The sequence below is a fragment of the Colletotrichum aenigma genome (assembly GCF_013390185.1).
Source record: "Colletotrichum aenigma strain Cg56 chromosome Unknown KSG_Cg56_contig08, whole genome shotgun sequence".
In the NCBI taxonomy this organism is placed as follows: domain Eukaryota; kingdom Fungi; phylum Ascomycota; class Sordariomycetes; order Glomerellales; family Glomerellaceae; genus Colletotrichum; species Colletotrichum aenigma.
In genome coordinates, this window is record NW_023500914.1 from 2201840 (window position 1) to 2227097 (window position 25258).

Here is a 25258-nt window from a genome sequence, read left to right on the forward strand (position 1 = left end):
CACAATCCATTGAATCTATGCACTTGCTTTGTATACTCAAGCACGCTCCTCGAACAATTCTGGAACCCCCATCTCCAGAAGCTTGTTCCCTGCCAGCAAGAAGAAGTAGTCGGCGTACACCAGCCCGTGGTTTGCCCATCTTCTCGGTGCGAATTCATAGTTGTTGATGGTCGCGCCGTTCAAGATCGTTTCAGGCTCACCTTCCCCGTCCACGTCCCAGCCGATATCTTCCTCCATGGTCCCATGCTCAACGGTGTCGATCGTCCTCTTCGACTTCAGATACCGACCGCCACCATTCATATGGGCACTGCATGTGGCTCGAATGAGCTTGATCGCATGCTTCAGGTACGCCGACTCTCTTCCGAGAGAAGACAAGGCCTCGTGGATCAACAGCATGCCGTAGGCAGTGATCATCGCGGCACTGATATCCGGAGGCTGCGGTTCGTCCTTCGGAGCCGTGAAATCCCACGGAGGGATCCAAGTGGATGGAAGCTGGGCGATGAAGTACTCGGCGCAAGAAATGGCGGTCTCGAGGAAGGAGACGTCACGAGTCCAACTATATGTCTGCGCAAAGCCAGCAATGGCCCAAGCCTGGCCTCTCGACCAGGAGGAAGTGTCGGAGTAGCCTTGGTTGGTGATCTTCTCCTTCGGCACGCCGGTCTTCTGTTCGAAATTCACCACGTGAAATGTTGAGAAGTCTTCGCGGATGTGATGGGTCCGGGTCGTTTCGGCATGCTTGACAGCGGCATTGTACATGTCCTGGTCTCCGAGCTGGGCAGCAGCCCAGAAGACCATGTCGAGGTTCATCATGTTATCCTAGAGGGGCCATTAGTACTCCTGATGATGACTGGATGTGTTGGGGATCCCTTACGATGATGACAAGAAAGTCTTTACTTGGATCCAGAAACTTGTACCGCTTGGTAACGCAGACGTCCCAGGACCGAATCGATCCGACAGTGTCGTCGAATCGACTATAGAGAGACTTCGCGGCCGTGATGGCGGACTCGAACGCCCGCCGGTCATGGTTCAGCTCCCACGCCGGGCGAGCCCATGGGAAAATCATGAAACCGAGGTCATGGGTCGTCGTGAGATGTGCGTTGGGATGGAGGTTTTCCGTCCACCATGTACAGGCAAACCTGCAGTTTGGGTCAGATTAAGGAATCGGATTTTGAGAAATTGCAATCTTACTCCAGATGCATCTGGTGGGGTTCTTGTCCGCCGCGTTGTCCCAGATGCCTCAGCAGGTGGGTATGCTTCCGTCGTCGCTCTAGAAGGAGGTACAGACATCCTGGGAAGAATCCCGACGTCCAGAAGTCCAGCTCCCTATAGACGTACTTCGTACCACCTGGCTTGGTGTACTCCGGAAACAAAGTTGGCGGTGCGGGCTAGGAATAGTCGGTCAGCCTGCCACTTCCAGCCTGCGGAGGGCGGTTGCATCTGCTCACTGAGGAAAAGCTCTGCTGGGCAACACCCCATATTTTGGCGGCTGCTTTTGTAGAAAAGAGCATGTACGAAAAGGGTATCTCGCTGCTGTTCGTTGACAGAGGAGGAGTCGTTAGACCGTCTGTCTCTGCATGCTCATGGTAGACCTTGTTGCGCTTCTGTATCTGATGTCATGTAAGTCCTACCTCTTTTCTCTAGACGAATTCTCTTATCTTACCGAAGCAGTCCCGTTCATCGTCGATTCAAAGCCAGCACGGCCTCTCTTGACGCCAGTAGTTGTACCTGTGTCGGGTGCCATGGTCTTGGATATCAAATCGAAAGAGGCCAAGTCCGCCACAAAACGTGAAAGAGATCTTCGGTCGAAGATTTGACCAAGCTGGAATTTTTCGGAATTCAGGAGACTCTCATATTTGGGGCAAGCCTTTCAAGTAGGCGGTCCTCCCAAACGGACTTAGTCACGAGAAAGCGCTCTCTTAGGCGCGACTTGCCTTGTTGCCCTCCGCAGAGCATGCCAAGAAGACTGATTCGTTCTCGGCAGAGATTTCGGGCCGTCAGACCATTAGAAAGATCGTCAATGATGATAATGTGCTAGGGTAGTGTGTTCATCGGTGCCGTCGGAGAATGCTCCGGTATATGCCCCGGCTCCGGTCGGTGGAGGCCATGCCGTATTCCATCTAGCATCATCTTTCCGCAATTCGGATCCCCCGCGTTAAGGCGCGACAGGAAACCTTTGAATAATAAGCGGATAGTGCTCGATTAAGTTTCCTGGTGTGGTTGTTAGATATGAGGTAGGCTCTCGAGTAAGGAAGCATGTACTGGAATGAACGTGCAGGTTACTTTTGTAGGAAGGATTAAAAACGAAGTGGCGAGAAAATAAAGAACCAAAGAGAACCAAAAAGCAGTACTGTGTTCTTCATAGATGACGGTTACATTCCTGATAGCGTGAAGCATTGAACCCGTTGCTTGCTTTGGAAGTGATTGGGCGTTTCTTCCCAGATACTAATTCGAGACGATATAGGTAGCTGCGAAGATAACCATACCGATTTTACAGTCAACAGTATAATCTATCACTGAGTAATCTCGATCTTGTATTTGGAGCGTATTTCTAGACCTTATTACCAGCTTCTTTTGTGGATTTCTTGTATCGTACTTCGCACCATTTCGGGCTCAACGCCTGGCATCCTAAGAGTAAAGCCGTGTCAAAACGAGTCCATGCAAAACTGTAACACAATACTCGAGTGGTGTAATCGACGCAAAAGACAGAGATCTCTCATGATCAAACCTTTGAGATCAACAAGATATCAAGAGCACCTTGGTCTGCCCAACCTCCACGTTCTTTAACAAAACCTTGCCCTCCAAAACTTCCACATCCTCCGCCGCCCAAACCTCCCTCACCTTCACCCCATCAGTACACCCTTTTTCCAGCCCGATGCCATCAAGCGGCACATTGATATTTGCCAGATCGTTCCCATAATTCAACGCCAGCACCACGTGTCTATACTCTCCAGTGTCGACAGGCCCTGCCCAGACTTGCACCTTGTCCTCTGTCGACAACTCCGGCAAATACTTCACCGCCTCGCCCCTCTGGTCCTGAGATATGGCAATAATGTCCCGGTTCAGAAGAACCTTCAACGACTGCTCTCGAATCCCGGTCACATCAGCACCAATAATAAGCGGCGACTTCAACGCCGCCCAGAACGAAAAGTGCGTCTGCTCCTCGACCTCGCTCATGACATTCCCAACGCCAATCTCAAGCATGTCCATATCCGCCCACGACATCCGCACCTTCTCCTGAAACGGCGAGATCTCTCTCATCTTCCGGATCATCGTCAGCACACTCACCCCCGCATATCCTGTGTTCAGGCAGTACGCAGTCGGGCAGACGCCGGCCTTGTCCTGCGCGAACGAGGCGTGGATGTCCCCAGACATGCGGTACGACCCCGCACCGACCTGGTCGGCCCAGTACCACGGGAACTGGTGTCCCCACTGGCACAGCGAGTAGAATATGTCGCGGCCGGTGTTGCGGAGGGCGTTGGACATGGTCTGGAAGCGCTCCTGCTGCGTGTGCGTGCCCGCGTGGAAGCCGCCGCAGTTGTCGTACTTGAGGTAATCGATGCCCCAGTCCGCGTAGGTCTGGGCGTCGAGGTCCTCGTAGCCCCAGCTTCCGGGGGCGAAGCCGCAGGTGAAGATTCCGGAATCGCTGTGGAGGCAAGATGTCAGCTGATCTGCCGAATGCGAAGAAAGAGGGCCCTATGCACCTGTATATCCCGACCTTGAGGCCCATGTCGTGAATGTGGTTGACGAGGGCTGAGCCTCCCGAGGGGAAACGCGTGGAGTTGAACTCTTGGCGCCCGTCCGTGGCACGTTCGTCAGCTTGCCAGCCTTCGTCCATGATCAGGTACTTGTAGCCTGCTGCTGCAAGCCCCGTGTCAACAAGGGCTTTGGCCGTGGTTTCGATGATGGACTGGTTGATGTTTGCCTTGAATGTATTCCAGGAGTTCCATCCTGATGCAACATCAGTTTGCCATGCTGCTCGCGTGTTGCGCTATAGGCTTACCCATCTGCGGCCGGGAAGCCATGCCCCCAGGAGCTCCCAGGATTGGAGCAGCAGCTGTGACGAGAAAGCAGAGCAAGAAAATCATGGTGCCGGCGACAGGGACAAGATTAGACAGACCCAATGTCCAATATCCGCCAGCTCATCTTGATATTTACATTCATATACCAGCATGTAGCCACAAATATCAAGAAATATGGCACGTAGCAAATTCGTCACTCCCCTGAATCGTCCGGTGAATCCTCCGATGCGGGTTGTCCCGATTCGCCGATGATCTGCGGGGGATGTCGGGGTAAAGCTGTACCCCGCAACTCCGGGATGATTATCGGGGCTCGGCGCCGGCCAGGGAGACTGTGATCCGGTTTTCATGTGCCTCAATCTTCTCTTCATGATGGAGGACTACAGGAATGCAAAAACATAAATAGACATTCCCGCCCAACCTTCATCCCGGGCTGGGAGGCTTTGCCTTCAAGAAATCTCGTCATGAAGTTATCTACGGTCTTGGGCTTTATCGTCTTTGGGGTTGTCTGTGCTGGGGGCTCTTCCGATAGACGGCCGCTATCATATGCCCCGAAGCCAGACGGCACATATGTGCCCGCGAAAGCTGACGGAGGTACCACACTCTTGGATTTCGTCAAGTCTAGAAGCGACTTGACTGAATTGGCCAAAGTCCTGAATGGATCAGCAGGTAACAAAACCTCTGAGAGCACATCGCGGCTACCCAAGGAATGAAGCTAATGTACGGCAGGTTTCCTTGAGGCATTCGACACAACCCCCACATGGGACTTCACCTTCTTCGCCCCTTCCAATGAGGCCTTTGCAAAGCACACGGGCCAGTACTTCAACACTTTCACACCGACACCCAAGGGCAAGTGGTGGCTAGGCAATCTCATACAGCACCACTACATTCCCAACACGCAGCTCAACATCAGCGTCTTCAACGAGACAGCGTCGCGGATACAGGCCGGGTCGTATCTGTACATCGGGACGCAGATCAAAGACGGCACGCTGTGGCTTAACGACGTAGCAACAGTCACAGAGGGGGACTTGAGGGTAACCAAGGTACGCGCTGCTGTCACCCCTCGCGGCATGACTGACCAACGGATTAAAACCAGGGTACTGTTCACATCACCGACCGGATCCTAGACCCTTCGGCGCAGCTTTTCGAAGCCGACCGGCCGAAGGCGGGCCAGAAGTTCATCCCTGGGAGCTGCTCTGATACTTCACTGCCATACTGCTAGCGTGGACGCGCAGTTGTTGGGGGTGCAATTGCCGATAGATAGGAACTGCTAGGGCAGGGAAGTGAGCGCGGCCATGAAGTTCGATAGTAGACCGAGATGATCGACAATTCTCCGACATGCCAGAACGTGGCGCAGGGTGGTGAACGGGCAGAAGCGGGTTGCTCACTCCATTGGAGCCGTTGCAGTTGTCTCAGGCCGTTCCAAAATTCCGTCCTTCGGGCCCATCCCTGTCGCGTCTTCGTTGCCCTTAGTCGTGCGAATCCACCGCATCGCACCACACGCGCCCGACATGAGTGAATTTTTTACCCGGCCGTCCACAACAAGCAACGAGCTTGATTGAGTTCAATCAGCCCTGATGGTCTAGCGGTATGATTCTCCCTTAGGGTTGTCCATTCGACAATTCGATCTGGGAGAGGTCCCAGGTTCGATCCCTGGTTAGGGCCCATTCCTTTTTGCGTGTTGTGCAGATGTGGCGGTGAGCGTCAGACCGACGCCGTTGGGTGGCTTTTTTAGTAACTCAACTCAACGGTCGCAAGGAACATCTCGTCCATTTTAGCGTACGATAAAAATTTCGACTGAAAGCAAATACAACTCGTTAATAGTTTCTCCCGGATATGTGAATGAAATCAGACCTCGCTGTTTCATCGAGTCAGCCTGGTCTTGTTTGTGAGGACTGAGCAGACAACGTGCAATTGTGCAGCTCCAGGGAAAAAAAGGTGCAAATCGAAACGAATTGCCCCTCAGCAATCAGCAGTCGATCTTGGTAGCGAACCATGAAATTGTCAGACGTGGGAACAGCCACAGACCAAGAGTCGAAGAAGACGAGCCGCAAGATGCAATGTAGCCCTATCCGCGCACGGCATTGAGTTGCCGGTGGAGTTGGGTGTTTCCCGAGGATCCCATGAATCGACACACGCAACGGAACGGGAACGGGAGCGCAAGTTGGGCGAAACGTGATGCAGGGCCTTCAGGCGCGTCAACGGCTGTGCATTTAATGCCCACTTGGAGGGTTTCCTGCGGCTGCGAGGAGACGACAACGCGATGAGATGCAAGGAGCAGAAGCGAGAAGCGAGAATGACAGGTCTGGGCGTCCAAACAAACCTGGAAGCAATTCGTGTATGAAAATCACATTGCTCATGTTGAGGCTCTGGACCTTCAGCGGCGCAGTCGGGGCAGCGGACGTACGAAATGAAGAGAGAAAGCAGAAAAAGAGAAGAGGGCCCGAGATGGCACTAACAGCCCTGATCCCTGGCGTCGTTCCCGAGCACCACCGCAACCGCAGCCCACAGGCTCAGCCCACAGGCTGAGCCCACAGCGCCTTTTTTTAGTCGCCCATCTCCGGCACACACCTTGATCAGAGTAAGGTAGTGGAGACGGCCTGCAGCAAGTGTCCAGCATTTTAAGCATGGTTCGCCAGGGGAGCCAAGAGTATGGAAATTGGACGTAGGCGGGCGGTAATGTCGTGCCACCGCCGCTGAAGAACAGCGACATGGTTGGGCGAGATGGTGCCATGAGGGGCAAATCAATTAACAACCTCGCCTCAATCCGTAGAGTTGCTCCGGGGTCATTCGTACGAGAGAGAGGCAGCGGGCGCTAGAGCTCGGAGGAAGCCGTAGTTTTGTGAAGTGTGAAGCGGGAAAAATTGACCGATGAACGATGGACGCGCGTGTAGAGTGGTATTTTGGCGAGCGGTTGCGACATGTCTCGCTGGCTGATGTCGCGTACGGCTCCTCTGTAAGTGCCGTAATGCCGTGCAGCGCATATTCAACGTGCTAAGGGTCCACGGCTTCGAGGAGAGAAGAGAGAGGCTCTGCTGGCTGGTCGTCTCCTGTTTCTCTTTTGCTCCAGAGACGATGATGTAAGTCCGTCGTCCGCTCAGACTCAGCAGTGCAGTTCGCGTTTGGTTCCCTTGTAGTCGTCCCTCCCGCTGAAGTAAGCCCCGGTGCAGCAGGCATCAGCCATGCTTTACCACGTGAAGTGGGAAGGAGACCTTACATAAGGCACTGCTTCGGTCGAGGGGATGTATCGTTTGTGCTGATTTGCATAGAAAAATGACTTTCATGGCCTTAGGTCAGCGGGCTCCTTGCGGCAGGCCCAAGCCAGCCCGCAGCAGCCCTAAGCAACGGGGCCAAACGGACGACCACCCCAATCAGGCGACTCTTGGACATTTTGAGCGGCATGATTGGCCACAAGCCCCGGATCGGTGGCTGCACGGCTCTTGCACTGGCGCGTGCCTGTACCGCCTGCATGAAGGCGCCCCTCGGCCCTGAAACACGTCTCGTCAGGGAATTCGAATCATCACGGCCTCCCTTTCCTCGTCCACAGTCTGTCCTCCCCCTCTGGTAGTCTCTTTTCGCACTATCCTTTCCTCCCTTTCTTCCCCTTTTCCAGTGCGCTAGACACAGTGTGACACCGGTGGGCTGGTCCCCAGCTGTTTCTGGTGCGTTTCTCATTCTCCCATCTGCTGTTCGAGCCACCGAAAAGTCGAGAGGGGTCCCTGCCGCCGCGCCCCAATACGTAACCCACCGGACGCTGCCACCATTGACCAAGACCACCACCAAGACAACCCAAGAGCCGCCCACCCCTGGTCGCCCACTCACTGGCTCTCGTCCACTCTCTTGACTTCCCTTCTCGATACGGGCCCCTCTCCTGCCACCAAGAATCTGGCGATTTTCCTCTGGGGTCTCCCTGGCCAGCTCAAGTCTCTCAGGTCTCAGTCTCGTCCGAGACAGCACTGTGGATACCGGCCGCTCTCCCGTTCCACCTCCTCAGACTTCCAGTTGCGCCTCTATTCCTTCACCTCCCTTCTTCTCCTCCCAGTCCTACGCGAAGCCGGGTTCCTTTTGGAGAGCGACCTTTGGCCATACTCATCTTCTTGTACAATCGTTCAATCCGACCTTATTCACTTCTTTGGCGATACCTTCGGTTCGTCACCTTCTCTCTTTCTATACCTTTTTATTTTACCGTTGCGATCGTCCCCCGCTGGGTCGTGGAGGTTCCGTGTATTTTTGCTGGTCGAAGACAGTCCTTACCCACGACACCGACCCCGACGAACCCGCATACGATTTTTGCGTCCGTAAACAAAGACGCCGGTCGTCAACCAAAAAACCTCGAAAAATCTTAAATCTATTCGAAAGAGGAGGACAATCTCAGAGGAGGATTATCTGGAACGGTTGAGGGGCAGCCAAGTCTCTCCGGGCGACAACTCTCTCTCGGGTCTCGTGGCTGCTCATTATCACGACAGCAAACCGCCATGGCGAACAAGGTGCTGCTGGCCTACGTGGCCGCCGACGCAGTCTTCGTCATCACCGGAGCCATTCTCCTCGGTTACTCCCTCATCAACCAAAACACCGTGAACGAAGCACCGAAAGAGGGCGTCGAGGCCGCCACCAAGTTGCTCACGAAGCAATTCCCTCTGACCGGTACGTACTCGAGCGCCAATGCGATGGTTCGGCGATGGGGGTATCGTGGGAACATGAAGCACTAACAATAAACAGCTGGTGTCGTCAACGCCGTCTTCATCTTCGTCACCTTCCTCATGACCATACCGGGTATGATCACTCCCGCCCGTGGATGGCTCAAGCTCTCGGGCTATCTCGTTACCTTCTGCGGCCTCTTCAGTCTGGTCCTCGGAACCTACCTTTGGGTCACGACTCTCACCACCAAGGCCGACTTTGGCAAGCTCTGGATTGCCGCCGACCCTAGCGTTCAAGAACTCATGCAGACTGCTGTAAGTGCCCTCGTCGAATGCATAGCAAAAGAATGCGGACTAACACAGGCTAGTTCCAATGCTGCGGATACTTCAACAGCACGTCTCCTGCCTTCGTCACCGATGTTCAGTGCCCTAGCCCTGCCGCCGCCGCACTCCAGAAGGGCTGCGCCGCCCCGATCACGAGTTTCGCCAACGTCTTCGTCGACAACATTTTCACCGCCGTGTTCGGTATGGTCGGCATCGACGCCCTCCTCGTCGTCTGCACCGCCATGCTCCTCAAGGACCGCAAGGAGCGCGAGCGCTATCGCCATATCGACGAGAAGGCAGGCTACCGTGGGTTCTAAGGGGCGCCTTCCATGGGTCCCCCTTCTTCTGCCTTTGGGGCACAGCCGCAGGCCAAATGAATCGGAACCGAATTTCTTGTCTCTCCTTGGACGACTTTTTTGCTGTGGAAACTTGGAAGCAGAGCAAAAACGCGACCCCCTTTTTTTCTGTCTTTTTCGGATGGGGAAGATTGAAATCGCCTTACCGCTCCGCGCCCGCGGCCATTGATTGGTCTTAATGTTCAACCCGCCTTCTTAGACAACGTGGACAGGCAAAAAGAAATCAAACCTTCTCCCCCCTTTTTGGCATCCTCTGAGCCAGTCCCTAATCCGAGGGACACGGCTACGACTGTTGACGTATGGAACGAAACCTGGACGGAGATATTCGAGCGAAAGTCTGTTTTGTGTGACGGCCACTTGTCTCTTCCTCTCTCCAAACCTACCTCTCTCAGACCCCTTTTTTTGTGTGGACATCATATATAGATTTTTAGTGTTGATTATCTCTGTTCTGTAAGAAGGGGGGAACTTGCCCTGGAAGTCAATCCTGTTTCTATACATTGCGTTCCCATGCGCCGTGATGTGAATATGTGTGTGATTCGATGCAATTTGCGCCATGAGCGACTCGGTCAGAGTCGAGTGTGTTCAGGAGCTCTTTACACAGAATCCTCGCAGGGGAGAAATGTGCATATATACACAATCTCCGATCCATTTGGGTCACTCTACAGCATGTCTACTTGCGACGACGTTGACGTGAATAGCTGAGAGAGCCAAGAAGCCCCCAATCAATTTCCACAGACCCCTAAAGCCCAGATAAACGAATCAAGACCAAAATCCAAGAGGTCGTTGGCAAGATGTAAACTGATAGGCGCTCGAAATAGAACGAACGGCGTCTGGGGTAGACGTGCCAAGTGAACCTAAGCGGGTTCGCGATGAGGAGCCTGGCCAATGGAAGCCGGCGGAGGGCCCTGTCGTCGGTGCGTGAGATATAAACGATCTGGGCCACCTCCACCCCCCGCATAAACAACGACGACGGGAGATTGACGAGTTGGATGGTTCGGGTAGATTGGATGACGATCTCGAGGATGATGTGGAAGAAGAGGGACGTTGTATTTTGATGAATTGTTGTGGTCTGCGAAGTTGGCCAGTTGCCGTTCTCCGTCGAGGTGACAGTATTTTCTTCCATCGGCATTAAGGGCGCTGTCGACTGGACTCCTCTACGCATACTCTTCTTCATAATGACGGAATCGCGTTGTTACTCTCCGCCAGGCACATGTTAAACATGTCAAGTATCTCCATTGCCTCATAACAGCCAGTGTCAAAGGATGAGAAAAGCGACGTAACCTTCAGCCCGCTGCGTCTGCGGCGCCACCGACTATGGGCAACCCACCACCACCCGAAATATATGTACGTACACGCACGAACCCCCGATGACTTCAGCACTTCCGTGTCACCGTGTTGACGCTAACGAGTCAGCCCGATGGTCGCCGTTGTGCCGAACTTACCGTACTTGGCATGCCGTCACATACACTTTCCGCGTGACGTTGTCATGTCTTTAGCTAGTGCGAACTATGTTATTGATAGATTGAGAGCCGCACGTAGAATGATGATGGGCTGTGAACCTCTCTTGGAGTCCGGTATAGGTAGTGAAGGCTTGGAACTTTCTCGACTTCTGGCGGTGTTTGATCCCACTTTTGAATTGTAAATTCGTCGATTATTTGTCGTGGAGTAAAATTGTATCGCGTTGAGATTCGACTTTGTCAACCATTCTACCTGTAAGTGAACATTTCTGTGCACAGAACCACCTCTCGACCACCCTCGTGCTAAAAGCGAACTTCGTAAATTGCGAGAAAGAAGTTTGCCTTGTGTTTAGTTATAGCAATCAGAATGGATGGATGGCGAATCGTCCTCCACAGAACCATAACCACCGAAACCTGTCGGCAGAAGAAGGGACCTCGACGAGTTCCATATCCAGGCTCCAGTGATGGATCCTTTTGTCAACGGCGAATTTCCCCTGCCCAGAAGCACCCTGTCCTCGAGTGATCCGAGCCATGATCATAAAAGGGAAGCCGGTCTGACGCCACAAGATGTCATCGTCAAAGCCCTTGCCAAGCTCGCCAATTTGACCACGGTCGAGATCCAGATAGCATGCTTTCACGCAGATCTTAGAGAAAAGGCGCCAAGGAAGCCAAGAGGCCAAGCGAGCTCATCTGCCTTGCTGCATGGTTTCATTCAAGAACAACTCACAGGTTGTAGCCTGAGCAATCGTATGTAAGAACCTGGACAACGAGAAGGATGAGAAGACATCCCTTGGGAATTACTAGCAAGCGGCTGAATGTCCTGGGTAGTGAAGTGACCCTAAGATCAAGCGGGACTGGGAATGTCGCGCTGGGGATTGGAAGGCTGCGTCCGGGTGGGTCATCTTGGCGGAAGGATTTGCCTGGCTGAACTACAAGCTCTTTAGGAAGAGGAAGTCCTGGCCGCAGAGACAGCCATACCGGTTCATCCACGACGAAGGCCTCCTCTCCGAGTGGCATGTGCCAGCAGCACCCAATGCGCCATGTTGATATTCTCCGGACTATCTCATGTACTGCCAGGCAGCATATCCTTCCCGTTTTCCCTACGAGTACCTTTAATCGAGGACGTCTATTATTGCAATAACGAAATTAACCACAGGGATTTGTCTCTTAGATCCTGAAAGAAACAGAGATCCCACGGGGTCTTTGGTGCAGAGATAAACGTTGCTCATAGGCTTGAATCGAAAATGGCGAAGAATGGCTAGCGTGCGAGAGACTTCGAATGATGAGCTCTACAGCAACCACATACATCGCACAGTTCACAGACAAAAAGTCCTCGCCAAAGCTTTGCATTTCTTTCTTCTTTTGAAAAGAATGGTCAATAAATATCATACTGTCAAAAAGTCCGTCTCGCCAAGGGAACTCGGAACGTGGGTCAGGTATCCTATCCTACGATATACCCCAGGGAGCTCGGAACGTGGGTCAGGTATCCTATCCTACGATATACCCCGAAACCCACGTGTATATATACTCTAGATGAAACAACTGAGGGACAAACGCCCACCCGTCACCCAATCTCATCATGCCAGCCTCACGCTCACACACACACCAAAATGTACACATGGGAATTACGCCTGAGAGAGGCATGCGATGAAAAAAAAAAGGGGGCAACCTGCCGAGGAGGAGAAATAGGAGGAGGCAGCCAACATTTCGCATGAAGCATGAAGAAAAGAAAATGAAGGAGGTAAAAAAAGGATAAAGTGAATAATGACCTGACAAAGTGGCTTTCCAATACTCATACAGGCGAATCATCACTAGTCCGGCCGCCGCCGCCGCCCCGCCCCCTATCATGCTGTTGGGCCCGGTCGTCACCGCCGCCTCCGTTTCCCCTCCGTGGTCCGTGAGCACTACTACTGCTCTCTGGCCTCGCCTCGTCGCGGAAGAACACGGGCCAGCTCCCGCTGCTGCTCGGCGGCGCACCCTCGTCGCCTCCGCCGGACCCCCGCCACCACTTGAGTTTCCAGATACCCCCAAGCGCCTCCTGCAGGGACGGTTGGCTGCTCTGGCTCTTGCGGCGGCGGCGAGCCGTGAAGCCCGGGAACCCGGTCGACTTGCGCCGCCTGCGGCCTGCGGGTCGACGCTGCGAAGGGGACTCGCTACTGGGGCCCGCCTCTGCTGAAGAGGATGTTTGGGGTTGGGTGCCGCTTGTGCGGCGGTGGCCGAGGAGGGAAGTCGACTCGGTGATGTCGGGCATCGTGCTTGATCGCCTGCGCGAGATGGGCGGGCTTGACGTATCGCGATCCTCGAGCTCGCCCCAGATCTCGGCACGTTCTTGCCATCTCCTGCCCTTCTTTGGACGGCTAGGCGTAAGGGGGGTTGTCTCCCCGCTCGCTACGTTAAATGTTGAGTATGTTACGGGTAGAGGGTCGTCCTCTTCGTGAAGGCTGTACAAGTCGTCGCCGCCAAGGAGGGACTCCTCCTCGTCTTCGGTGTCCTCCACGAGACCCAAGCCGGGCGCCAGGGAAGACTGGCCTACTCCCGGTGTATGTTGTTCGTCGCTAAGGCGCCATGATAGCGCCAGCACGCCTGATAGTAGGATGGCGGTGCCTAGAGCAATGAGTCCGCCGCGGAGGGGGCTGATAAGGTCGGTCTGGTTGAAGTAGATCAAACCATCCAAAATGGCAATGATGTTATAGATGCAAAAGACCATTGGATATAAGACCGACGTCGACACAAGCTTCAGGCCGCGGTGGAGGTAGTAGAGCTGGCTCAGGGCTAGGGTGACCAGCGCGAGAACCAGCACCCAGGCCTGCCAGTGAATAAACTGGTTGTCGCCGTCGGCAATCGTCTTAATGATGAGCTCGACCGCAGACTTGGCGACCAGCAGAGAGTGCGCGGACACGATGCCGCTTATACAGCCGTACGACAGGCCGCGTACGAAGCGGAATCGCGAATTGGTCGAGAGGCTCGTGAAGGCGTCGAGGCAGTCGATGGTGATGGCGATGGAGAGGACAAGCAAAGCCTGCATGATCATCCATATTACAAAGGATCGGCGGCCGAGCAGGCCAAGCAACTCCTGGAGGTTGTGCGCAGGAGAGGGGATGGCTCCAAAGACGGCGATGAGCACGGCACCGGCGCAGACGAGCATGGTGCCCCAGAGGGACCAGCGCGTGAAGGGCTCGTTGAGTATCAGGGTGGCGCATATCGAGTTGAAGACGAGGCCGGAGGCCTGAAGGGTCGACAGCACGGGGAGAGGGAGGGTCGAGATCTGGACGGAGCTACCGAGCAGGTTTGCGGCGATGAACATTCCCATTCCCAGCTGCCACCTGCCCCTCCGGTAGGGCGGCCTGCGTATTTCATGCGGGCCCTTTTCGTCCTCGAGGATGTGCGATTTTCGCTGTAGCGTCAGGCCGAGGCTCTGGACGCTGGTAGATAAGAGACCGACGATGATTCCGATCTGGAGAGAGGCTCAAGTGTTAGCGTCGCCTGTCACGAATGCAGGCTAGGTGAGATGAAGAGGAGGTGGACGTACGGCGATTGTCCCCCCGGGGGAGATGCCGCCAAGGGACCCCATTGCGCGCGCAAGAGCTAGCTGTCGGTCATCTGGCAGCGGTGGTCGAGAATGAAGCAGCGGCGTAAGGCCGTCGGTCTCATGGATTTATCTCGTGCTGTCCCTTGTATCTGCGCAACCGTTTGCCCTCCCTGTTGTGCTAGCGCTTTCGTGCCGTGTCTCTCTTCGCTGGATCCGGGGCCGGATGGCAATCGACGTCGGGGGGTTCGGGCGGTCGGACGCTTCTGCGGATGGAGGAGGGTAGTTGAGAAATGCTCAGGAAAACGGGACAAAAGTATGAGCCGTTGCGGGACGCAGAGGTGGTTGCAAAGTTGCCCAATAGCCCGCCACTTCTAAAAGGTCACTCCCGGCCGAATGATGATCTTTAGCCACCAAGACCAAGCTTGCAGCGAGATTGTACGTAGTGCTGGGGCGGATCGCGTTGCTCGGTTTCGGTCGGTCAGTGACGCAGAAACGCCAGACGGGGTAGGATTGTTGAAGATGTTTGCGTGGACTTTTAATGCGCGTTATAAAATACGGAGCTTCCACATGGCCGGAGTCGGTGAACACTTTGTTAGATCATGGCTCAGCTCGAAACACCAGACAGACGTACGTTGGCAATGCACGACGCAATGGCCGCCCGCTGTCCCGTCGGTCAGGTCTGGCCCAAATAGTGCTGGGCATGCCGGCTCTCCATTGATTTGCTTGCTGGCTTGTTGCGAATCGAATGGGGGGAAAGGCACCCACACCCCCAGTGAGCGCCCCAAGGAACACTAACGCCGCAACGCAGCGCAGAACGCACCACGCAGTCGGGGACCCTCCCGCCTCCCGCCTTGCATTATTCAGGTCAGGACCCAAGGTCACTGAGGTCCATGATGGCGCATGTGGCGGTGCGGATGCTTCTCGGCCCGGCCTCAGCTGACTGCCGGCTGTCGGCTAATCTTATCGCTGGTCATGCTGGGGCATCCTTGGGGGCTGCTTCAGAGAGGTGTCCAGTCAAGAAGGCCCTGCGTGATGTCACTGGCCCAGACTGATGAGAAGTGAGGCTGGTGCAGCAGAGCGAGCACCTCGCGCACAGACCAGTTCGGTCTGTGGCATCCAAAGTGGAGCAACTGTTCCACTGGTGCAGCAGCAGCTGTGAGCCAGTCAGACAGGTGCACCGTGGTGTCCGCCAGCTGTGGCTGTTCCCTACTGCCTGCCTGCTGTAGCGGTAGCGGTTCCTGTCCTGGGCTTGGAGCTGGGCCGGCGCCGAACGTCCAGTGATGCTTGCTTGCTGCTGCGGCTTGGAGCATCGACACTCGTCAACAACAGCTTCATCCAACCCACGACCCTTCTCCATCCCGCACCCCATCCGCCCTCCCCCCACGACCTCGACGGCTTCTTCAGCTTCATCCCGACCTTCCCGCGATCCCGAATCGCATCCTCTCCTCCTCGTTCCCGATAACCTAATCGAAGAAAGTCGCTCAACACCCCCCAAACCGCCAACATGTCGCACGCACCGTTGACCGACGACCAAGTAAGCTCCCCTCGTCCTCTCTCTATGGCCCAACGACAGCGCCTCCTCTGAACGCATCCGTCAATCAAGGTCAAATACTGATGCAATGGCTCACCTCCAAATAGGTCGGTCAGGAGCTCCGCAAGATGACGGCCTTCATCAAGCAGGAGGCGATGGAAAAGGCCCGCGAGATCGAGATCAAGGCCAACGAGGAGTTCGCAATCGAAAAGTCCAAGCTCGTCCGCCAGGAGACGGACGCCATCGACACCCAGTACGAGAAGAAGTTCAAGCAGGCCCAGATGTCGCTGCAGATCACCCGCTCCACCGTCACCAACAAGACCCGTCTCAAGGTCCTCGGCGCCCGCCAGGAGCTCCTCGACGACATCTTTGAGGATGCCCGTAAGAAGCTCGCCGCCGCCACTAAGGACAAGGCCAAGTACCAGGGCATCCTCAAGAACCTTGTCCTCGAGGGCCTCTACGCCCTCAACGAGCCCGAGGTCCAGATCCGCGCGCGGAAAGCCGACTATGACGCCGTCAAGAAGGCCATCGAGGAGGCGACCAAGGAGTACAAGAAGGAGGTTGGCAAGGACACCGCGGCCAAGATTGACGAGTCCGAGCCCCTGCCTGCGGAAAGGTATGTCACATACGCACGCGATTATGGTGGAATCTTATCTGACAGCATCACTAACGCTATCAACAGCGCCGGAGGAATCTTCATCATTGGTGGACAAGGAAAGATCGAAATCAACAACACATTCGAGGAGCGTCTAAACCTTCTCCAGGACACCTCTTTGCCCGCCGTGCGACAGACTCTGTTTGGAAAGAACCCCAACCGCAGATTCACCGACTAAAGTAACCAAACCCTTTTCCGAAATGCGCCCTGCAACCCTCCCTTCAGCCCCTCCTTGGGCTGGATAAACCATTGCTGCATGAAGGACTCCTGACGCCTCCTGTTTGAAACCTTCCTGTGGTGTATCTTAGATGCTGTATGATCGTGGCCAACCATTGGCGTATTAGGTAGTTGTCGTTATACTACAATTGCATTATCATTACCCTAATGCACTCACGAACGTCTCGTCGGCGTCCGAAGATTCTTCTTTCGTGACCTCTTTGTTCTTACGACCGTGCACAAACTTCTTCATAAAGTCTTGCTGTCTCCTCTTCTTGGCTGAAGATGGCCCCTGATCCCCAAAGATGCTCTGTGTTGGTGGGGGCCTAGTGCGAACAGAGTATGACAGGCGTTGTCCGACCCATTCAAGTACGCTCTTCGCCTCCGTACGAGTCAAGTTAGCCGCGCCCGTGTCATTGATGCCGCGCCAAATAGCTTTAAGACGCTGAGCCAGGTCATCTATCTCGGCGTTGAAGTTCTTCTCATGTTCTCGGTCATCCTTGTTCGAAGTGAAGGAGCCGTTGTCCACCGCCATGTCCAGGAGCAAGACCTGCGCCTTGAGGTCGGCGTAGTCGGTCTTGCGGCTGAGTTGGAAATCGCTGTCCTTGACCCGGGCGATGACGAGGCGGAGGGACATGGTAGTGTCTGGGTGCTGGTCGGCAAGCGCGGCGTCCCGGAGGAAGAACGAGACAGCCAAGCGTCTTCGAAGCTCATGTAGCTTTGACGAGGTGACCGGCATGCATGTGAGCGGGAGAATCCGCAGTGAAGCCTTGTCAAATCCATGATAGAGACTCGAGCAAATCTCAGTGCACTAGGCAATGTTAGCATGGGAAATCCCGTGTTCAGCAGGCTCACTTACGAATTCGTTCCAGACGCCATCTTGAACATTGTCCACCAGTTCGGCCAAGGCAAGTTGATGTGCCATCAGCACGTCCGGGTTCTCGATGACCATCTTATCAGCCGCCATACGTAGAAGCATATTGACTGCGTACGCGATGGTATCATGCCGAAGATATCGAGCTATGTTATGAAGCCACTCCAGGCATGACTGGAGAGGTTTCCAGTCTCGCTCTTCGTATATGTCTCGGATTTCGCGAACTGGCTGCAGCGTTTCATCTCCTATATGATCCGCAGCACCCAGTTGACGAAAAACCTCTGACAATTGTTTAGGCGTGATCAGACGTCTAACTTGTTTCTTGTTGGCAGCGGCAAGCCTGCAGTATTCCTCTCTCAGGACGCCAACCTTTTCGACATTCACCATGTTCAGAGCCCAGAGGTAGAGCTGATCAGGAAGGCCGATAGACGCTGCCAGACTGGTAGGCATCCCAGACATAATGTGTCGATCTCGTGTTCCTGCCTTTTCGAGGAACGACCAGGACCCCTTCGCGCTCTTTTTTGGGAAGGGCAGAGGAGTCTGAGCATCAACCTCCTTGAAGAAGTACCATCTGGTCTTGGAGCCCGATGTGTTGGTTCGCTCCATCGCCTTCATCGCTTTGTCTGCGTCTTCCTCGGTCTTGACGCCGGCGATCTCAATCAGCTTCTGGCGAGACTTGCTAGGGCTCGCGTCCACCATGATCTCGTCCTTGACCTCAACCTTTGGCGCCCGCTTGGGGCTGTCGAACTTGACGTCGTGTCTTCTTGAGTGTGCATCCAACGTCTTGAAGTCAAACTTATGCTTCGGCTGAATTGTCAAAGGCGACTTGTGAACCATAATCGCCCTCCTTTTGGCGCGCGGCGTGCCGCATGGGTCTGCCCCTGGTTTCCTCGGGCCCAACATATCGAGATCTGGCAGAGAACAGTCCGAGAACGAGTCATCGTCATCCTCGTCATCTGAGCCCTTGATCACTGCGTCCCTGTCCAGGGCAGTACGCTTTCTTGCTGTCGACGGGGAAACTGGCTCACTTGGAGAGCTGGGAAGGTCAGGCAACGATGGGAGGCTGCTAGGAGTGTCGTTGCCTGCCGCCTGTCCTGTTTGGCCGCGTTTGGGCGTGCCGAGCAGGTCGTTCCTCTTCAAAGATGATAACGAAGGTAGGTCTGCAGCAAGTGCCTCAGGTGGGCTCACGCTTGCAGGCTTTTTGCTTCCCGAAAATAATAGTCGTTTTGGTGTCGTCGCCTCAACGTCAGAAGACTGACCTGGCGTGGAGGGCGCAGAACTGAACCGGACCTTCCGCGCCGAGCCAGTGGCCCGCCCGGAGGGCGGCATATTCGAGTCCTTTGTTCCCGAACTCCTACGTCCGGGTGTGCGAAGCGAGGACTTCTGCGGTGAGAAGAGCGAGGATGTGGTGCGAATTTCAGATAATGAAGTCGAAGTGTGAAGACTGGCTGCTGCTGACGCTTTTGGAGCAGGCTGGGGCGGTGACACGCTGACCGTGATTGAATCGCCCGACTGATCAGCTGGCGGCTTCGACTTCTCGTCCCGGACCATGGACGCCCGTTTGCGTTTGCCTTGCGTCTGCCTTGGCGATGGCGCCTTCTTCACATCTCGGACTTGAGTGCTGGATAATGCGGTCGGCGGAAGTTCAGCGCCTGGGGACGAGGCCGGAGATGCAGAAGAAGCACCGGTGGCCCCGGTCTCTTGTGACGAAGTCAAGGTGTTTTGTGTCTTCTTGACAGCTGGTCTCGCACCGAAGAAACTCCTAATATCTCGGTTACTGTTTGTTGCGCCGGCAGCCTGGCCGCTGCTTCCCTTGGGACGTGCCATATCGGAGGTTACACCGACAGACAGATAAGCACAACGCTGCAGAAACCACCGATGATTTCAGAACGAGACAGACGAGGTGTACGGTGTATAATGCGACGATGTTGATGAGCTCAGTCACATGATTGCGCATGAAGCCGGTGCAGATGGAATAGGACGTCGGTGTAAGGTCCGACGCGTAGGAGGCCGTTTTCGCGTCGGTCGCCAAATGGCGGACCATTTTAGTGGGGAACCACTTAAGCCCGCACGCTTTCCCATCTTCTCACCCTTGCTTATGTCATCACACTGTTACGAGCAGGAGCCTTTCTTTGATATGGCGCAAATAGAATTCCGATGGGCATTGGGTTTCTGGGGAGAACTCGGTGGCGTAGTAATTGATTGAAAGCATGACAGGTCGTTGAATGACGAAGAGAAACATTCCTATGGAATTCGCAGGTGGTCCCTTTGTGGCAGCCTCAGCGCGTTTCAACATGTGGTGAGATGCGACATGGATGCTCCTCCAAAAGGCGATTACAACATTCCCCCAAATGAACGGCAACTGCGACTGACACCTGCCAGCAGGCATCAAGCCGTTGTAAGAAGGCAAGCGCCGCCTGCTCCATGCACGCTGGCTTGATATATGTCTACCGGTAAGGAAATTTGCCAACGGTGACGACTCGACTCGGCATGTCGTTGTCAGACGAACAGATTTGGCTGGCCCTTTCGGTGTCCGCAACGGCGGAGTCATCTCGGCATGCGAAATGCGACTACGGAACCACCGGCGACGGATGCCAAAATCTCGGAGACCTGATACAAATCGAGGATCATGACCGCAGAGAAAGGACGGCACGAACGGAAGCGGGCTGCTGAGCTTTCCATACTCCCGGCCCCCCTCCAAAAGGAACGCGGCCAAGAGAAGATGCCCGACGATTGCCAGCAGCCGCGAACCGTTGGAGACCGATGCTCTTCAGATTTTCGGTTTCAGGGGTCGGAAGGAGTCCGGAATAGGGGACATCGTGGTCACGGTGGTCGCAGTGCATGACGGCGCAGTTTGGGACTTTCCTGGGCGGCTCTGGGAAAGTATGGATGGCCTGGGAGTTTGTCTACGGCGTAGTTCTCGTCCCTTGTCTCCGCCCTCTTGCTGCACATGATGATGGAAGGTCACGGCCTGGAGACTGCGCTGGCCCAGACTTGCCCAGGCGCTCGGGACACTCCCAAAGCCACGCCGAGTTTGTCATCGGACCAAAATTTTGCTCAAGGAACCCTTTCGCAGAAACGGCGGTCCGGGTCAGAGGTGCATCGATGAACCTGTTCCAGGACCTTGGGCCGCGATCAAAGCGATCATCCCAGAAGGTTAATTCGACCCGTGTGTCCCGTGTAAGCCGCCCAGCCCAACCTCCTGCTACTTCGACGACCTCAGGTTTGGGGATGGGCATACTTCTCTCTCTGCACCACCGGCGAGCGTAGGGCAAGCCAGTGGCGTGGGCTCCCCAACTCAAGGCCACATCCTGCCTTCCCGCCTCCCATCCGGTGTCCTCCGTCTGTTTCTTGCGGGAGGGGCATGGCTAAGTTCGAGTTGCCCTCTGGATTGGATGAGACCAACCAATCTGGCGGGCGTGGAGGAATGTGAGCGTTGGGTCAGATTGGTTCCGCGTTTGAGTCTGAGTCGCACGAAATCCCCGGCGCAAATTTCGTGTAACAAGACGCGACTTGGAAGAATTCCAGAGCGAGAGCCCAGGAAGCAGAGCAGACAAGCAGAGCAACCGCCATCAGTAAGAGCCACCTGTCATATGTTTGGCATCTGGTCTGTCGCGTGCCGTCCGTTTTGTGCGTCGTTCCTCATGGATCTCATGGAAGGCCTGCAGCGATGAAGGGCTCGGCGTGTGAGGTCTAATCTCTCCTCATCCCCCACCCTCCTCTTCGTCCTCGGCGCGCAATGAGCTCCGTATGCGCCGTGGAAGCATGCCGCAAACTCGCCAGAAGAGCTGCAAGAAAAGCTGGCTGCATCCCCTGCAAAGGCCCGCCATTCCCCGTCCTACCTCCGAATGGGCATGTCGTAAGCCCCGAATGCCCGTCCGCATTTCCCTCCACTATTCCTCCATAGTCCAATTGCGATGTAGTAGCACGCTGATTGCCAGTGGGCGCCCCTTGACTCGGAGGCTTGACAACTCCTACGGTGGAGCCACCCTCGCAGATGGACTCGACTGAATGGCCAGACTGCGTGTTGATGGGCAGAGGGGAGATTTGGAGCTAACCTGCTGGCAATGCTGGCCGGCCCGGGTTTGGCATGACCCTGGGCCTGGGGGCAACAAGGTCGGGTGGTTTTTTACGGCGCAGTGACCGTACCTACGCCCCAGTGATTGGAAAGGAAGAAAAGAAGAACGCAGGGGACACCCCTAGACGATGACAACCGTTGCCGAGGCCGACGACGACGGTGTCCCCTGGTTGCGGTGAGCAGTTCATTCAAGCATTACTCTTCTTTTCCCGTCGCAAAAGGAGAACACGGACAGATCTGTGAGCAAAGGTCATCCCGGAAGTCGCTGCCAAGAGCAAGCGTGAGGAGGGAGGGTTGGCCCTGCCGAGGTGCGCTGAGTGACTGACTGAGTGCCCTCTACTGTGTATTGTACAGAGTAGCGGCTGTAGATTTGTTTCAAGCTGCCCTTCCCGTGTGGCTAGGACGGTTGTGTGGAGGGGGGGGGGGGGGGGGGGGAGGAGGGGATCTGGATAGGATCGCCTCATCGCGGGTCGCTTTGCCATCTCTTTCAGCCTCAGAATCAGATTGCTCAGATTGCGCCAACGGAGGATTACAAGCAGATGTTGCAATGCGATTGTGTGTCTGACTTTTTATGTCTTGTTATGCTATTATGCTGCAGCCTCACACGGCCCCAAGCTGTTTCCCCCCTCCCATTGCGCCGGTAGAGGAGGTGGTCTGGCCGTGAGCGTTGCTTCTGTAACTTGACACAGCAGACCAAAGAAAGCTTGGCTCAGGTGAGGAACCGGCTTGGTCGACCGCGCATCTCAATCCCGCACGCCCAACAGGCCCTAGTGGCACAGGCGCAAAGATTCGCGATCTTGTCCGGGCGCCGTGGGTACGATGCAACCCTGAGACCCGTTTCTCTTTCCCACTTGGAACCATCAAGGGCCAACGGATGGAGCCTCTTGGTCGCTTGCTATTTGAGGTTCAATCGAATTTCAAGAAACGGAGCGGAGTCCACAGCGAGAAGTTGCGAAGAGAGAGGCTGGAGTTGGCCATCGGCCATCGGTGGCTCATCAAAAGGCGCCGGGTTTCGTGCTCCGCCGGTCATCAAGACAAGACTTGGGTGCCACTTTGCGACTCTGGGGTGGGAAAAGACTCGCTCACCTCTCGCGGGTTCCCCTGGCTGACACAGGCTTGGCCAATTTCTCCTTTGGGGGGGCAAGTATGGGTCGTTATTTAACACCAGCTTCTCCAATGTTTGGCGAGGCCCAGCGAGGGCCCGCGTGTGCGCCTGCGTCTTGCGTCTGGAACCGTTCCTCCCCCCCTTTCCTGCGTGTGTAAGGGCCACATGGGTTGGGACGGACGATGGATGGGCATTGGAAGGGGGTCAGGATGACGACGATTGCTTCCCGTAATAAACACGGTTCGAGGCTCAGCCTCAATCTTCAGATCAGCAAGCAGCACGGCGTGCAACGCAGGAGTGGACAACTGTAACGCAACAGCTGGGTTTGGGTGTATCCCGGACCGCTGGCTCACCGCGGGCCACTGCGACGGTCAGGTTCGACAAGTTGCCGCCCAGAGGTCGGGATTCGCCTGGGACGAGGAGGAATGAAGAGGGAACCCCGTTCCAAGGTGCCAGTCGGCAGTGTTGTAGTTGTCGCTCTGGTTTGCAGCAGTACGGCGTACTACTAAGTAGAGGAGAGATCTGCCTCGTGGTGGGCAGCATGTAATGTTGTTGCTAGGTAGCACACGGTTGGGCTGGGTCAGTAAGCAGAGGTTAGGCTATGCTAATCCATCCGCCAATTGATCGCGTGCATGCATACTCTTGTGCTCTCCGTGCCTAAAAGGCTCCTGCATCCATGTTTGTTTTATTCGGCGGCCGGAAAGGGAGAAGGATAGGTAAAGGTTGTGCAATGCAGACCACGGCAGCCGAGACCCAGGAGCAGGATGCAGGGCAACGCATCGCCGCTTGCAGAAACGCATTCAGACACCTACGATGCGAGGGCGGCTTCGGTGCGCTTAGTAGAAATCCGCTCCTGCACCTTGGTCCTGAGTCCTCGGGGCGGTCTTGTCGCAGATATTTGAATTGGTTTTTGGTTCGGATCCGGATCGGCTGGATTAGCGCGATAATGATGTTCTCCGGAGATAGCAGTAAGCACATAGGATGTACCAGGCTTGTCGCAACGAGCAGGAACATGGAAAAGTGCTGATGTGAGCAACCACTGGTCCAACAACGGTAGTTGGGCAGAATGTCGCTCAACCGTTAGGTAAAACGGAGGAGGCAGTGATTGTTCCATGTCATGTTCCTCTCCTCATCGTCGGCTTGCGATACGTCGGGGGTGGGTATTGACTGACGAGACGATGCGCCGGACTGCGTTGATTGGTTTTAACAGTAAGACCTTGCATTGCAAGCTCGGGGCCACGGCCACGGTCCGCTCAGTGCTGGTTTGGTCCGGTGTTGCTTCGCTCCTAGCGTTTTGCTTGAAGCTGCCGATGAGCCATTGTCCGTCATCAGCTCAACAAGCAGAGGCAGAGGCAGAGGCAGAAATCCGTGGTGCTTGATTGTAAAGCAGCTGAGTAGCAAGGTTGTAGGCGACCGACAGGGATCGTTGCGGCGAGATGAAGAAGCCGGAGATTTGGCGGCGGTGATTGGTCGGGACAGCTCGAAATGGAATGACGACTGGGGTGCAGAGGGTAAGGTACTGTACTGTACGTACACACTGCGCGGTACAGACGAAGACCACCGGATGTCGCTTTGCCTTTCTTTTCTTGTTTCTCATGCACAACTCACATTATCAAGTGGCTGCGACAGTTTGAAAGGCAAGGGATCTAGGCGTGAATCCAGGGAAAGGCAAGAGAAGGGTCGTGGAAAGTAAGGTAAGGTAGCATGAGAATCTCTGGAGCCCGATGCTAGTTTATTGCGACTAGAAAAGACAGATATACTCCCGTCGGTATCCATAGCATTATCGAAATCAAGGCGTCCCGTCCCCCCCCCCAAGCGATACGATGTTGTAGACGAGCACATCCAGTTGCCACCTCGAGCCAGACTAGAACAAAAAGTCTTGGGATCTCCAGCGACTCAAGCGACCTCAGAAGGGTCCAGCCATAGCAAGATCCTGGTTTGACTTGGTGGTGTTCTGCTGTCACCGTGGTAGCGAAAATGAGGCACTTCTCACGGCGCAATCGCATCCCTCCCCTCCCCCCGGCGCCCCCATGACAGGACAGGGTCGTGGGTTGATTACCAATTGCGCACATCCGTCATCCACCTCAGACCGCACTGCAGACTCAGAGCGGTGACTTGGGGACTCTGGGAGCGACCGCCAGTCCGACTACCCTAGACGCTAGCGCTCTGCAAGCTGCGTGCTGCAGGCGATTTGCCAGCGTTCATGGCGGTTTCTGGGCGGGTTGGCGGGCACGTCGTGCTTGTCAAGTCAAATTTGATCTGTTCGGCGAGACAACTAAGGGATGGGCGGGATGGATCATGGGGATGGGATGCGCACTTCACCTACCTGCCCTCAGTATTAGCGCTGTACAACCACCTCCCCTAAAAGTCCAAGGTCGGACGTGGAGTCTTGCTAGTCCCCGGGCCATCCGGGCGGGCGGCCACTCCACGACCGTCGTCGCTGCGTATCCCCGATGTACCTGGCATGACCATCTTGCAGC

The 25258-nt window shown here is 55.2% G+C and overlaps 7 protein-coding genes across 7 annotated transcripts; 3 read left to right on the forward strand and 4 right to left on the reverse strand.

Annotated features, from left to right (window-relative positions):
- Nucleotides 1-36: 36 nt before the first annotated feature.
- Nucleotides 37-1741, reverse strand: CGCA056_v012115 (Unsaturated chondroitin disaccharide hydrolase; the record flags this gene model as incomplete). The annotated part of the gene is made up of 5 exons (XM_037327359.1): nt 37-816; nt 872-1136; nt 1189-1385; nt 1446-1607; nt 1661-1741. The coding sequence occupies 5 exons, from the start codon at nt 1739-1741 to the stop codon at nt 37-39; spliced, it is 1485 nt and encodes a 494-aa protein (XP_037174225.1).
- A 992-nt stretch (nt 1742-2733) lies between these two features.
- Nucleotides 2734-4085, reverse strand: mel1 (Alpha-galactosidase mel1; the record flags this gene model as incomplete). Its single annotated transcript, XM_037327360.1, has 3 exons — nt 2734-3643; nt 3702-3948; nt 4001-4085. The coding sequence occupies 3 exons, from the start codon at nt 4083-4085 to the stop codon at nt 2734-2736; spliced, it is 1242 nt and encodes a 413-aa protein (XP_037174223.1).
- Nucleotides 4086-4480: 395 nt separating this feature from the next.
- Nucleotides 4481-5238, forward strand: CGCA056_v012117 (Uncharacterized protein; the record flags this gene model as incomplete). Its single annotated transcript, XM_037327361.1, has 3 exons — nt 4481-4685; nt 4746-5059; nt 5113-5238. The coding sequence occupies 3 exons, from the start codon at nt 4481-4483 to the stop codon at nt 5236-5238; spliced, it is 645 nt and encodes a 214-aa protein (XP_037174762.1).
- Nucleotides 5239-8491: 3253 nt separating this feature from the next.
- On the forward strand, nt 8492-9294 carry CGCA056_v012118 (uncharacterized protein; the record flags this gene model as incomplete). The annotated part of the gene is made up of 3 exons (XM_037327362.1): nt 8492-8660; nt 8736-8968; nt 9022-9294. The coding sequence occupies 3 exons, from the start codon at nt 8492-8494 to the stop codon at nt 9292-9294; spliced, it is 675 nt and encodes a 224-aa protein (XP_037174222.1).
- Nucleotides 9295-12582: 3288 nt separating this feature from the next.
- On the reverse strand, nt 12583-14361 carry CGCA056_v012119 (putative magnesium transporter NIPA8; the record flags this gene model as incomplete). The annotated part of the gene is made up of 2 exons (XM_037327363.1): nt 12583-14244; nt 14320-14361. 2 exons carry the CDS (start codon nt 14359-14361, stop codon nt 12583-12585), a joined length of 1704 nt encoding a protein of 567 aa, XP_037174761.1.
- Nucleotides 14362-15823: 1462 nt separating this feature from the next.
- Nucleotides 15824-16683, forward strand: vma-4 (V-type proton ATPase subunit E; the record flags this gene model as incomplete). Its single annotated transcript, XM_037327364.1, has 3 exons — nt 15824-15853; nt 15958-16466; nt 16533-16683. The coding sequence occupies 3 exons, from the start codon at nt 15824-15826 to the stop codon at nt 16681-16683; spliced, it is 690 nt and encodes a 229-aa protein (XP_037174387.1).
- A 198-nt stretch (nt 16684-16881) lies between these two features.
- CGCA056_v012121 (uncharacterized protein) lies at nt 16882-19422 on the reverse strand (the record flags this gene model as incomplete). The annotated part of the gene is made up of 2 exons (XM_037327365.1): nt 16882-17532; nt 17581-19422. 2 exons carry the CDS (start codon nt 19420-19422, stop codon nt 16882-16884), a joined length of 2493 nt encoding a protein of 830 aa, XP_037174753.1.
- Nucleotides 19423-25258: the final 5836 nt, after the last annotated feature.